The sequence below is a fragment of the Phycodurus eques genome, chromosome 7, assembly GCF_024500275.1.
Source record: "Phycodurus eques isolate BA_2022a chromosome 7, UOR_Pequ_1.1, whole genome shotgun sequence".
Taxonomy (NCBI): Eukaryota; Metazoa; Chordata; class Actinopteri; order Syngnathiformes; family Syngnathidae; genus Phycodurus; species Phycodurus eques.
Window position 1 is genome coordinate 26,657,576 of NC_084531.1, and position 15,649 is coordinate 26,673,224.

The window sequence follows — 15,649 nt, forward strand, 5'->3', positions numbered from 1 at the left end:
GCAAAGACAACTGGATTCAATTGGGATCTATTTTGTGCTCTCGGCTTGATGAGCAACATTTTAAGAATAATTAAATTTGCTTTATTACAGTGGTTCAGTGTCCAAAGTGTCCAATAAAAACGGGTCCAGTAACCCCACCTCCCCCACTATTTGCAGCAGGGTTCAGTCTCTATCCTGCCTATATTAATAATTGAAAATGCAAATATACCCAAATATTTTGATCTCAGCATTTTAATGTCATTTCAAGCTTATCTTTCAGCAAGTAAATACGTTACAGATGATGAGATCACACATTCGGCAAAGGCTCTTCGTAACTTCCACTAACAACACTGGCTAGACTTAACTCCTCCCCAATGATGGTAGCCTCTCAATCATCAATCAATCACCATCTTACAACCTACTCAAGATACTTCCTTGAGACCGATCTGCTATGGCTTTGAGTGCATCTTAAAAAGAAAGAGCACAAAAACTGTGACTACAGTCTTTGAGTTTTTCAACAAATAGCTGAGGATACGTTCCGCATGAAAAACACCAAACGGTGAATTTGGGAATGGAAGGGGGGGTTCACTGCATTTTTAAGTTGTGTCCTACTACATTGATTGCTCACTTTTTATTGTGCACTCTCTGTTTCGGATTTGGGTTTTGCCAGTGAAGACACAACAGTTGGAGCTGTAACCAGCAGGAAAACAGTTGGAGCTGTAACCAACAGGAAAACTGTGAAGTGAATTGTGAAGCTGGCAAATTGAATTTAAATTTTGAAATGAAAAAATGACAAATTACACTTTTTTTTGTTTCATTTTTTTCTAAATCTGAAAATGTGGCGATACATGCAGGTCATTGGAGAGTAACAATATGACATGCTTTAAAAACTAGTACGTGGTATTAGTTCATGGGAAGGCAGTAGTGGCGCATGTGGTTATCGTGTCTGCCGAGCAGTTGAGGTTCTAAGTTCGAATTCCATCTTGCATTACATGAAAACCAAAACATCCATTTCAATTTACGATGTTAAAAATCCAAATGTTCTTCATTGCATATATAATTGAATATAAGCTAAGGACAAGTACATATTCTTTCATTCACATTTACTTTTTAGATGTTAATCGCTGCTGCTTATCAACCTGTGTATTTTACTGTCCTGTCTGTTCAAGTGGAATTGGACAAGTGAGCGCTATTAGATGTCTGTATTGGAAAGCGCAATGACACACACCACAGGCTCAATTAGACGAGCGGGCACGGTGTAGATAAAGAGTAGGAAATTACTTTACAACACGGTCAGATCACTGCTGGTGCACATAGATAACACCGCAACTCGGTGTGGGGATTATAGCCCGGCGCCGTTTGACGACCGCCAAACGTCCTCCGATGCTTTCAGATGGAGTGTCGCACAAGTGTTCTCGTGGTTATGTCGTGATTCCATGATTTAAGACCCCCATCTTGTTCTCCCACCCCCATTTCCTGTGTTTAATTTGATTATTTTATATACATGTGCACGGGCGATACAAAAATGGAACTGTCACCACTGGCGAGGAAAACAAGTGACGAAAGCGCTGACCTTATCGCCAATTGAGTGCATATATCACATGCTACACTAATGAGAGCCAGGCCGATATTCCAGCAAGTGTGAAGAAAGAAAGACTGTCGCAACCACCAATTTGTCACTAAAGTCTTGCAGTGGGCACATTTAAAGACACATTTTAATGAGTGCTGTTCTGAGGGGAAAAATACCTTACTGTGTTGGCTCAAATGTTAATCACCAAAAAGCAAATTAAGCAGCTTGAATGTCAAAAATATCTTCTCTTCAGCACTTTGTACTTTATTGGGAATTGTAATTGGAGGCAAGCAATTCAAGCTACTGTACATCAAAGACAAATCGCTTTTTTATAAAGCTCTCAGTAGTCAAGTTTATTTATATAACCCTTGATTAAAAAATGAATCTCAAAGGGCTTCACAAGCCCACAGTTCACAAATATCAATGACATCCTCTGGTCTAAAGCTCCATCTGGGCAAGGAAAAAAACATTTTGGGGGAAAAAAATAGAAACCTTGGGAAGGGATCACACATGGGGGAGGGGGGCCCCCCTTCAAGGATGACCAGGCTGCAATGGATGCCGAATGGGGAGCATTAATCAAATGATATGATGCTATACAATGTTAATTTAACTATTAGGAGAGGCAATTTAATGAAATGAAGCGGCACAGGTAAATTCCTCCGGGGAAGTGTTTCTCCTCATGATTGGTCCTGGTCTGTCGATTCGGAATCCTCCACAGCAACAACCTCAATTCACTCATTGCCACCTGGCCGTTGCCTAGGAGTGAGGAGAGAAGAGAAGCGGCAGTACAACAGGCCAAACTCCAGATCTCAGTGGTGAGGCAGGGTGAGAGACCAGTTGCGTCCTAAGTGTAGTTTAACAAAATGTAAGAATGTAGAAATAAGTTTTAAAGCAAGGTTGAAATATTTCTACAGCGGTGAGTGCGCTAATTTCCACGGGTAGGGCATTCCAGAGTACTGGAGCCCAAATAGAGAATTCTCTAGAACCCGCTGAAATCTTTTTAGCTCTCGGAGTTACTAAAAAACCAGCATGTTGTGAGCATAAGACTCAGAATAGAAAATAAGGTACCATTATGTCAGAAGGATAAGAAGGTGCTAAGCCCTGTAATAATGAGTATTTATTGTAAGCAACAAAACCTTCAAATCAAATCTATGGTGGACCGGGAGCCAGTGCAAGTTGGCCAGTATAGGGATAGTATGATCAAACTTTCTAGTCCTCGTCAAGAGTCTTGCCAGTCTTGTACTAATATGGGGAGAACAGAAAGCAACACGATCCGAAAGTCAAAGTGAGATGTAACAAATGCATGAACTACTGTATCGTATATGTGTATGTATCTTACCAACATTGCGAAGATGCAACAACGTAGTTCTAGTAATATTGTGCAGTTGAAGGGAGAGAATTGAGTCAAATATAACCCCCAGATCTTTTGGGTTAAAAAAAAAATAGGTTACAGCAATGTTTGCAGATAGTTATTAGTGTTTGAAATGCTATTAAAGTGTTTCAAGATAATAATTTGTGTTATACAGTATTTATCGTTCCAACTGTCAATACAAGCAAGTATAATCACTTTTAAGGGAGCATTAATTATTCACGGAAATGTTCTAGTCATGGTTGGGCTCGGTCCCTATTCACTGTACTTCATTTGTGTTGGACAAAAGCCATCCTTTTTAAAACGTATTCCCGTAACGTTCCCCACAGTGTGTTGGAATCCAAATTGCATTTTTCTGCATTGGTCCGTCTTGCACCCCAGGGGAAGAGCACAATTTGCTTAGGACAGTAGAAGAGGTATACCCCAGGGTTCCGTCTTGGGCTCGCTGCTATTCTGCATGTATATGAATGACCTATATGACGGACGTCCCGGGGTTAGCCAGCAGATGCATGCAGATGATAGGATGATTTATGCATGCTGGAAAAGGTCTGGCAAGGACATTTGTAGCCCTTTGGCTTGTATCGACACCACCATTTGAAACTGAATTTGTGGTGATTACATTAAAGAATGGGGCAATCAATGAGGACCAAAGCTCCTCTTGGAATGTCTGTGTAGGCTCAAACAGATGTTTGGGGCCCTAAAATTGTGCTCTGATTAATGATGCAAAACAAAGTTCTCTGTAGCTCAGTGGCCCCCAACCACCAGGCCATTTGGTACTGAGAAATGAGAACTGCTTTTTAAAATGACATTTACGTTCATCCGTTTTTTTGCTTTAAAAAAATTACACTAACTTTAAACCGCAATGCTGTCATGAAACCTTACTTTGAAGTAGTCATATGTAATTGTAACCCTGATGTGAAACCCGTATTTTAAAGCCTAACATCTGTTTGAAACCATAATATAAGTTTTAAACCCTAACTTGAAACTCTTGCCCTGTTTGAAACTCCAACCCAGGTTTGAAGCCTTAACCCTTATCCGAAACCATAACCTAGGCTTGAAACCTTAATTTTATACCCTAACTTGAAAGTCTTAACCTTATTTGAAACCTTAACCGAGGTTTGAAACCCTAACCTAGGCTAGAAACCGTAATTTAAAACACTAACCTGAAACCCTAACCCTGGGTTGAAACCCTAATTTGAAACCCTGACGTTGTCATAAAAAAACTTAACCCTTGTTTGACACCCAAATCCATGCATGGAACCCCAATTTGAAATCATTCGTGGAAATGTTAACCTTGTTTGAAAGCATGTTTAAAGACCTAATTTGAAAGTATTGGCCCAGTTTGAAATCCTAATCCAGACATTAAAAACCGAACATGAAACCCCTCCTTGAAACCCTAACCCTCGTTTGAAAGAGTAACCGAAGCAATGCTTTGAAATCCTAACCCTGACTTGAAACCCACATTTAAAAATCCTAACCCTGGCTTGAAATCCTCATTTTAAACCCTCACCCTTTTTAATACCCAAACTCAGACTCTGACCCCTAACCCTGGTTAAAAACCCTACCTTGAAACTCTTGATGCAGAAATGAAGTTAAATCATTAGATTGCACATTATGATAATAAAATTATTTATGGTCAACCTTAATATATTTTGTTATGCGAGCTTCTGGAAAAAACCCCAATGAACCTAACAAGCCACCATCTCCACCTCACCCTGTGCTGGCCTGGATGAATTATTTTTACTTTGATCACATACACTCACTGCACAGAATAAAACCTTGCTTCACCCGAACAGCCATGTTGTTGGCGGAACCCCCAGACCCCCCTTACCCAAGCCCCGCTGCTCTCATGTCATCGAGCCGCCATGGCTGAAAGATTAACCTGCTGGAATTTTTTGAGGCTGTAATGGCACCTTCAACCGGCACAGTTACCCATGGATTGAATGTGGTCTGTAATTGGGGCAATACATCTCCATCTTATCTGCTTCTGTGCCGAATGACTCGGTAGGCGCGCCGGATTGTGAGCCTCGATTGCGTAGGGAGAGGTCGCCGCGGTTTGGGGAAACAAAAATTACTCAAAAATGTACCGTATGTGCAAGTCATAACTAAATCGAAAAGTTACTGTGGCAAATATTAAAGCAAGTCAAGTCAACACTAAATTTAGTGCATGTCTACATTTCAAGTCATTATTTGACTTAAGCAAGTCATAGGTCAAGTCATACCATAAAAAGTTCAAAGTTCTATAAATTCCGATGGGCTAATGTAAATGCTGGCTTGAAAACTTACTTTGAATCTCTGATGAAACTCTCTGGAACCCTAATTTAAAATCCCAAACCAAATTGGAAACTGTAAACCTGTCTTGAAACCCTAACAAAGACCTAAAACTCTAATTTAAAAGGCTAACCGTGTTTGAAACCCCAACACAGGCTTGCAAATTTAATTTGAAACCCTAACCCTGCCTTGAAACAATACTTTGAAATCCTACCCCTTGTTTGAAATCGTAACCCAGGCTTCAAATCCTAATTTGAAACCCTAACTTTAAACCCTCACCCTGTCTTGAAACTATGCTTTGAAACCTTTAGGACTGGCTTGAAACCCTAATTTGAAATCCCTAACCCTGGCTTTAAAGCAGAATTTTAAAGCCTGACCCTTGTTTGAAACCATAACCCAAGCTTGAAACTCAACCTTGGCTTGACACCATATTTTAAAACCCTGACACTGTCTTGGGTTGAAACCCTAATTTTAACCCCTCACTTTTGACTTGAAACCCTAAATTGAAACCCTAACTGTTGTTTGAAACCCCAAGACTGTCTTGAAACCCAAACCCTGTCTTGAAACCATTCATTAATCTAATCTTAACTCGAAGTAACAAGTCAGCGCATCTACGTATGTGTGACTCGATAGCTGCCACTGCTATTTTTTTCGTGTCAGAAATGCTGCGTTCGCGCAACAACGCCGGGATGACAACTACATCAAGCTTTTTAATTAGATTTTTTTTATTTTTTTCCCCCTGAATAGTCAATTTGGAGAACACAGCCTGACATTTGTCTGCTTATGTTTAATTTTCCCCTCAGATTCAGAACGCAGATGACGTCTTGATCACTCCCTTGGAAAAGTTTCGCAAGGAGCAGATCGGCGTTGCCAAGGTAAGAGTTAATTGTACCGTGTACAATTAAGGTTTGACAGTATTGTGCTGTGGGGGATGTAAATCAGAAGGTGAATTAAATCTCAGTTTTCAAACGGATAGCAAAAGTAATTGACGCTTCTCCTCAGCAAACATTTTTTATAATTGCCTTATTTTTAATAGTTTAAACCCTACATATGCAGTAAACTGATCACATCACGCAATATCCTTTCAACTCCTCTTGCAACATTTGGTGTTAAGTAGAGGTGTTAATTAGTCAATTAATCTACAACTAATTGATTATCAAATGAATTGACAACTATTTTTATAATCGATTAATTGTTTGGAGACTTGCTTTAAATTACAATGGTCCAAATTCTAGGAATTTCAGCCTCATAACGATAAATATTCTCAGATTTCTTGAGATTTATCTTTGTGTTTCATCAAAATTAGGACTTTGCAAAAATCAGCTTGGACTTTGGAAAGCAATAATCAATATTTTTTCCGATTTTCTGACGTTACAGAACAACCCAGTAATTGAATCATAATCGATCTGTTTGTGCATTTTCAGTTGGAAATAATGTCCTATTTTAAATACAGGAATGGACATTTTCAAATTTATTTTTTATCCAATTCATCTATTAATCGGAAAAATATGATTGTGTTGTATTGCAATATGATGATGGTTAAAATAATCATTAGTTACAGCCCGAGTGTCAATTCAATATGTGGAAGTGATTATATTTGGGCGGGTTTTAAGGGCATATTTTAATGCCGGCGGCACGGTGGCCGACTGGTTAGAGCGTCAGCCTCACAGTTCTGAGGACCTGGGTTCAATCCCCGGCCCCGCCTGTGTGGAGTTTGCATGTTCTCCCCGTGCCTGCGTGGGTTTTCTCCGGGCACTCCGGTTTCCTCCCACATCCCCAAAACATGCATTAATTGGAGACTCTAAATTGCCCGTAGGCATGACTGTGAGTGCGAATGGTTGTTTGTTTCTATGTGCCCTGCGATTGGCTGGCAACCAGTTCAGGGTGTACCCCGCCTCCTGCCCGATGATAGCTGGGATAGGCTCCAGCACGGCCGCGACCCTAGTGAGGAGAAGCGGCTCAGAAAATGGATGGATGGATGGATGGATGGATGGATCTTAATGCCGAGACTGATCACTTCTCTTAAGGATGCTTCTTCACAATCCTTCTGACCAGCATTTTTTTTTTTTTTTTTTTTTTTTTCTTAAAGCTTTGCTAATCTTATTGCGCCAACCCGACAGTGTCAAATTTATAGTATAAGCCATTTTTTATAATCAGATTACTATAATCCTGTTACACGCTCCACACCCGAGTGGACAAACAGGATTGATATGAGCGAGAGTGGCTGCCGGGCATCCGTGGATGACTTGTAAAGAGCAACGTTGCTTTGGTGCTACGGACGAGCGCGGCGTTCATTCCTGGCCAGAGCAGAACCGTCAAATGAAAGCATGGCGGCTTGTTTGCGCTCGTTCCCATGGCGTCCCGCCGAGTCTCTGAGCTCACTTCAACCTCTCGGCGCATCGTTATGTGCTCGTAACCCTTGTGAGTCCACTCAGGCATCTCCACTTCTACATCTTTTTATGACATACATACGTTGTACATCTGTGATGAAGTCTGCATTATTTACCTCCTCCAAAGAACTTTGAAACCCTACGGCTGTCTTGAAGCATTAATTTGAAACCATAGCCCTGGTTTGATCTTATTTGAAACCCTAACTGTAGTTTGAAACCCTAATCTGAATTAGCGACTCTCGAACCGCCAACAGCCCTGGGCTTCATTCTACAATTATTTCAGCTCATAAGAGGGGGAGGAGCCTGGGTTAGTTTTGGAGAGTCTTCACCTCGTGTATGTTTTTGCTGGTGTTGTATAAGGTGTTTTTGGGATCATACTTTGTGGTCATTATAGTAAAGGTGAAAGGTGGTGAAAAAGGTGAAAACTATTAATACAAGCATTTGTAAACATTTCCTAAGGGGGTGGGGTCAATTATTCATGTTGTTTTTGTTATTTGTTGAAAAAGTAAACAATTCACAATTTTCAAAAGGTGAATATGCGAATCACAAAGGTTCACTGTCCCACTGTTTTAGCAAATAACCCAAAATACTACACTCTGACTCATTCATTTTGCTGGTTGCAAGTTTTTAAGCCTTGGTGGGTGGAGGTCTGAGCTCTTTTGAGTGATCCCACTCCCTCTTCCCCCACTCCACTTCTCAGTGTTATTATTTCACGTTTCTAGAGCGGCTCCTTAAAAGCCCGCAACCCACGTCACTCTCACTCCGTCCACTTCCTCGTAATGACTCTCTCCTCCCGCCAAACATTTGGGCCAGACTGGAGGGAGATAAAAGGCGGCCATCACGAGTCGAGACTTTTCCACTGTTCTGAATGTGGAGCTATGGTCGACCTTTGTTTTTTTTTTTTTTTTTTTTTTCCCCCAACCCCCGCATGTCCCCCTTCCAGTTAGCGCCTTATTTGGCTGCACTGTGAGTAATCCCTGGAGGTCACGTATGGATGCTTCGGCTCGGCGGGTGCTGACGCGTGACGCTCACAGCGCACCATCGCACAGGCTGCACCGCTACAGGGAAATCCACATCCAGTACATCCCGTGACAGCTTCTTAAGACACGCTTTTGGCATAACAATGACAAATGCAGAGAGGACATTCAGGTCAAAGGCTACAAACTGTGGAAAAGTGACTCTTTTGCAGAGTCAGTTGCAGAGCTGCACTGTTGTTGGATGCACAGATTAGCGTTTCTCTCAGGATTGTCACACTCAGTCGTGGTCTTGGTAAAGCAAAACCGTACCGGCGTTGTCACACCTCGCAGTGGATGGGGGCTGGGCGAGCAGTGGCTGTAAAATTACGTTTTTCTGTATTGCTTGAGCCTAGGGGTATTTTGACAAATATTTTAAGACACCTGCAAATTGTTCAACTCAACTCATTCAAAATATTTAAAAATAGGATTCACTGATCATTAATTTCCCCTATATTCACTCAAGGATATTAGGTCAAATACCAGTCCCTATTTCATCAAAATAAGATGTAGTATCTGAAATATTGAAGTTGTTTTTTTTTCCCCCCAGTGTTGTGCGCTCTACCCACAGGTAGATATTTGAAGTCATAAAGACTTAAAGACTGCTGTCATTGTATTTGCTCTCTAATTCACATTGACTCATTTTTAAGCACAACCTGAGAGGTATCGGCACTAAACTGCCTGAAGCTGTTTATATTCTTCTTTCTCTCTCTCTCTCTCTCTCTCTCTCTCTCTCTCTCTCTCTCTCTCTTTTTTTTTTTTTGGACTCTGCTGCTTTTTGTTGTCTTTCAGCCCCAAATCACCAGAGGGGCTTTGAACTCATGGGTGACATTTCTAGCTCCTGCTTAAGGAAAAAGAAAAAGAATCACATTATTATGTTCAGGTGGAGGGTTTTCGTCAGAAGGGTCGGCGTGGTGGTCCGTCACTGGCTGAGGGTGAAGAATGAATGCAAACACACACCCACAGGGGAGACCATGTGACCACTCCTAATTAAAACATGTCAGCGCACACACCTCAGAAAGTTCTTGGCTAGTTTGGGTCCCCGGAGAAGGACGTGACATTTGCATTTGTTCATGTCAAGCCTGAAATGTGATAATTATGCTACTGTACATCGTGTATGACAGGGGTGTCAAACTCATTTTTGCTGCGGGCCACATCGTAGTCATGGTTTCGCTCGGAGGGCCGTCATGAGCGCGAACACACATAGTAAATGCACAATTGCCTCATGTTATTACATATACACAAAGAAATGGATGAATAACTATATTTGAAACCAGAATCCAGTCAAAAGTTGTTACCTCAGTTTCTTTTGAAATGGGGATCGGTTACAAAAATGTTTGCACTCAACGTTATATAAAAGGGAAGACGATTTGCAATGTTGTTATTTTAGCAGGAAACATGAAGTCGACACACTTGATTTGCTTTTGCGGGCCACATAAATTGATGTGGCGGGCCGGATGTGGAACTTATACTCACTCACTCAAACTCACTCGTATATCAAGGCACCATTGTGCTACTTTTGTATTAGACAGGTCTTGAGGGCCATATTGTGGTGTTTTAGAAAGAGTACAAATAACGCAAATAGGTGAGTAATAAGTGACGTCACGTCAGCCATTGATGTTGGCTTTACTCTTGAAGTGTTATGATGCATATTTCTTCCCCCCCCCCCCCCCCTTTATTTACTGACACACAAGTGAACGTTCGACCTCCCTTACCTACCGCTTACATCTGTTACCATGGTGACGAGAGGCAAGGAAACACTGGCCTTGTGGCTCATTAGCACGCATATCAAGAATGGCTGTGATAGGCAGGTGGATATATTCCTGCCAGCATAATTTTTTTTTCTTCCCCTCCTCATTATTAGCGACATTATACAGTCACTTGCCATAACATTAGGCACACCTGCACAGCTAATGAGATGCTGTACAGCAGCGGTTCTCAAATTTAATTTACAGAGGAGACATTTTTCCAAGGCCCCCTTGCCCCCTATAATACTAAATCCAATTAAACATCACTACCATGTGTATACCTAAATGCCATAGGAATTAAAAAATTGCGTATTTTTGAAAAAAAAGTCATCCATCCATGCATTTTCTTCCGCTTATCCGAGGTCGGGTCGCTTTAGCAGGGAAGCCCAGACTTTGCTCTCCATAGCCACTTCCTCCAGCTCTTCCAAGGGGATGCCGAGGCGTTCCCAGGCAAGCGGAGAGACGTAGTCTCTCCGGCGTGTCCTGAGGCGTCCCCGGTGGGACGAGCCCGGAACACCTCACCAGGAAGGCGTCCTGGAGGCATCCTAAACAGATACCCCAGCCACCTCATCTGGCTCCTCTCGATGCGGAGGAGCAGCGGCTCTACTCTGAGCTCCTCCCGGATGACCGAGCTTCTCACCATCTCTCTAAGGGAGAGCCCGGACACCCTGCGGAGGAAACTCCATTCCGGCCGCTTGTATCCGGGATCTTGTTCTTCCGACCCACAGCTCGTGACCATAGGTGAGGGTAGGAACGACTGAGGACCATGGTCTCAGATTTGGAGGTGCTGATTCTCATCCAGCCGCTTCACACTCGGCTGCGAGAACCACTCCAGTGAGAGTTGGAGATCACGACCTGATGAAGCCTTTTACAGCTTACAACAAGAATGACCTTTACAAGCGCAAAGTCGTATTTGCCAGGATAAAAAGTTGGAATCTTACGAGAAAAGAGTTGTCTTTCTAATCTAAAGACATTTTAAAAAATCTAAAAGAACATTATACGCTCGGAACAAAAAAGGACTTCATTATCGTAAAAAGATCCTTTTTATTCTTATATAATATAAAAATATTCTCGCAGTGATTTATGTGATACATCACAATCATATGAGAGCTTTTAAATGCCCCAAAGCTAAGGTAGGAAGGAGTCATGGGTTATGTACATTTTTTTTTCTTAGTTCCTATATGTAGGTATGCACTTTGAGTGATACAACAACATCGTTTATTTATTTAAGCTATGGCTTGCAGACCTGAGGGGGTCCTTAGACTCGTTTGTGAACCACAAATACAGTCTATAAGATCTGCAAAAATATAGCTCTTGTGTATTGGCCTGAATTTGGGGGAAAAAAGCTAATGTACTACATATATACAGTACATAGTGATCATCTGATATTTGCAAATGCAGAATTCTGTGCACACCACTCTTGTATTGGATCTTGTTGAAAATACTGCTGGGGAGTGTATTTTATACCAAGGCTGCGGACGCACGCACACACACACACACACACACACACACACGCACACCACCACAACACACATCATTGCTCTGCATCGGAATATTCTCTTCCTGTCTGTGATTTATTCATGAGCGAGAACAAAGCCATCAGATGGGGAAATCTCCCAGGTGGTACAGGATAGTCGAGTGTGTGTGCGTGCGCGTCTGCCGTGTGCGCGTTTATCAAGTGTCTATGTTTGCTGCCGAGCGCTCACAAGTGCTTTGCTTCTATTCTTTTCCCAGCCAGCTGATTACTCCTGGGCACCCGGGATCATTTTGGGTCAAAGAGTCCTTCTGCGCTGCGCTGCAGGGGTTTAAACAATACTGCAACACATCTAATGCTTCAATAACGCTGCGGTGTGCCACGTTTGTGATCAACACGGCCAAAGTATCAAACAGGCGAATGTAAACGTGCTGCGAGCGTTAAAAGCAGCAATACTTTTTGATGGGTATCCCTGCTCTTCACTGACTACTATTTATTATTGCGGTTATAGTTTGAGTGGCTGGAAAATGTACTGCATCTTAGTGTGAGTGGTTTGTAATATTTTTTTATTATTGTTCAAGGGTGTACCCGGCCACTCGCCCGTCAGCTGGGATTGGCTCCAGCTCACCCGTGACCCTAATTTAATTCAGTTCAGTTCAATTGTATATTATAATATCTAGTCATACAGTGCCAAATACCTCTGGAAGAGCTACAAAAAACATTGAGCGTTATATAATTGAGGATGTCAAATATCAGGATGTGAAAACCAAATTCACAAGACGATTCCAAGATTTAAAAAGAATTGAAAGAAAAATTATTTAATATTTTATAATAATAATTTAAAATTTTACCAAAAGATGAGCAAAAAGTAATAAAATACAAACATCCTATTGGCGCTACAGTAGTGAAAATGTATGAATCTCTTTTTTTTTTTTGTCATATCCTACTGAGGACAAGCACCACAGAAAATAGATGGATGGACCAAATTACACGCAGAGGGGCACTGAGGAGCCAGCACATTCGCTGAGTCACTTGAACACACCCATCCCGCTGGTTCCTTACAAACTGGACAGCCAGCAGTGATAAAGCCACCTTAAGCGCGGTGCAGTGGACCGCTGCATTCGACATTCACGGATTCACTTATTCGGGGATTTTTACAGGGAAACCAATTTTTGGACTCAATTCCCCACTTAGTCAAATTTTTTTTCCTTTTGAATATTTTTTACATTTTTTTTCCATTCCAGTTATAATGAGCGGCAATTATTTGCATATTTTCACTAGTCAAGATCAGGCCCAGTCCCTATTCCCTGTGAATAGTTCGGGTCCACTGTATATAAATAGTGATTAAAAACACACGCACACACACAACCAATTGCTCCTCTATTTAAATTTTGAACAGGATTGACATGAACGATTGAAGGCCTTGACCATTTTCTGAGCAGATGAGAGAGGAAAAATCACTCTCTTCATACATCACACCACAGGATTATCACTCATAAATAAATTAGGTTTGATCAATTTGATTGCAAGGGAGGGAAAATGCTCACTATTAACAAATTCACCTAGTTGTCTTTATTTCCGTGGCACTTATCCTCTGCTATTTCGCAAAAAAACAACAACATTAATTTGCATTTTTGGAGCTCTTTCTGCAATATACAATGCCACAAGATGGCACTAAAACCCTGGCTAAATAGGAAAGTAATAATTGATACCTAATTGGTGTCCAAAAGATTGTTGACATGATACATTTTGACTAAGGGAAGCTTTGTATGTTTGGGAGGAGCTACAGTAAGTTTAGCCCGTGTTGTTATGTAGAGTCTTCACTGCATATGCATGAACGCATGTTCTTGTGGTGCATTTTTTTTAAATCAGGCCATTTATTTTAAGAGTAATGTGGTAAGATGACTTTGAAATTATACAAACCTGTTTTGGGATCAAGCTTTGTGGTAGTTTAAACTGTTAATATCAGCAATTAGTTTTAAAAAATAAAGCGGGGCGTCCATTATCATTTATTTATTTATTCATTTATTTATTTTTTTGCTCAGTACCTATCCCTCATAAATAGCCGGGCTTTACTGTACCTCACGTAAGAACATTAAGCACACACGCTCCTTTTTTTGCTAGTATGTGCGTAACCCTCTTCAGATGGCCTGTGTGAAAGCGGCCAGTGGCAGCGAGGGAAAAGCTGCTATCCACCTATTTTTGGTCTGCAGGTGGTCTTGAACCCGCCACCCTCTGCCGCTCCCTTTACAGCCAAGTCCGTCCAGAGTGACACACAATGACTTCAGTCTGAAGCTTGGCAGGATTCTTTTGTGTCACCCCCCCCCCCCCACCTGCATTGCCGCCCATCCAGCAGGCTTCACGAGGTGATGGAGGTGCCATGCTCATTATTGGGACGACTCAGAGAGCACCTGGTGCACTCTGGAAGGACTTGGCCACTCTCTGCATGACCAACAGGATGTAGTATAGATACGTTTGTAAAATAAAAAAAATAAATAAAAAAAAGAGGTACTAGCAAGCTTGAGATATGCCACAATTTGAGTGAAGTGGAAAATAAAGCTATTAAAAGTTGGGCTGCAACTAACTATATTAATAATCGATTAATCTGTCGATCAGATTTTTTACATTGCCTTTTTTTTTTAAGATTACTTAGCTGATTTATGAGTGATGTTCGCACTCCGCCACCATATGTGGTAGCACGCTTCACAACATCCAACCACCATCAGTTCAAGTGGTTCGTTTGTGGTTACCTCGTAGTGAAAGTAGTTATCTGTTGTGTTGTGATTTTCTGGTTTTTTTTGTGCAGGTGTTTTGGTAAATTAGTTTTTTTTTTCTAGCCATGAGACCTAAAAAAAAAAAAAAATGAGTGCTGAGAAAATGAAGCGAATGATTTCCATTAAAGCTTGAAATCGTTGAAAAACATGAGCGAGGTGTGAATGAAGTTGACTTGGCGAAGCAGTACGAGCGTATGTAGCACTTCTACAACGTGTACTATACTGAAATAAAAGGAGTCAGTAAAGGCTCTCATGCCAGCCAAGAGTGTTTAACTATTTTCTAAGCTGTGGACATCTGTCTATGAATGTTGCTGAAAGTGTGGTGACAAAGAAGTGAAAGAAAACATGGCAGTTAGGGAACAACAGTTCATTTCTTTGGTCGATTTTATTATAGTATATTTATACAATACTGTACAGTGCTGTTTTTTGTATTTAAAAAGCACTTTCCAAAAAATATTGGTGTTTTATTTTATTTTGGGGGGGCGGGGGGGGGGCTTTGTTGGTGTCCTGGAACGGATTAATGACATTTCCATTCATCCCAATGGGGAAAGTTGATTTGAGATGGGTGTTTTGAGTTATAAAATAAAACACGCAAGTCACAGTCCAACTATACCAGGAAAATGTACTTCAGTACAGTAATGAAGTATTTGTGCTTGATTCCCACCACTGACAAGCAAACAAACAAAGCAGGTTTCCAAAATGCGACTGGCGCCTCCTCACACTTTCACACCGCCGCCTTCACTCCGCAGTCCCCACAATGTGAAATTGCTTGTCGTGATGTGGTGAGCAGCCGTTAGCGGCACGCTTGTGCTGGTCAGACTCCCGCTTTGGCTGCGGGGGCCTCGGATAAAACCCAAGTTCTTAATTTATTCTGATTCCCGTAGTGAGTGTGTGTGTATGTTTTCTCCCTCCCGGGGGGCTTCACTTCACTCGTATGCGTGCTTCCAAAATAATGTCACGTCGACGGCACTTTACCGAAGCTGGCTGTTAATGTTTTTTTCAACTCCCAAGTAAAAGTACATGGTGGGTTCTTGGGGGAAATATATTTGCTGTCAGCGTCG

The 15,649-nt window shown here is 41.5% G+C and overlaps 1 protein-coding gene across 7 annotated transcripts in view; it reads left to right on the forward strand.

Moving 5' to 3' along the window:
* Positions 1 to 15,649, forward strand: part of LOC133405109 (rho GTPase-activating protein 42) — a 78,651-nt gene that overhangs the window by 36,318 nt on the left and 26,684 nt on the right. For all 7 annotated transcript variants that reach the window (XM_061681765.1, XM_061681766.1, XM_061681767.1 and 4 more), the window contains exon 4: positions 5,993 to 6,064. In XM_061681765.1, coding sequence (XP_061537749.1) covers positions 5,993 to 6,064 — 72 coding nt within the window. The remainder of the gene's footprint in view (positions 1 to 5,992; positions 6,065 to 15,649) is intronic.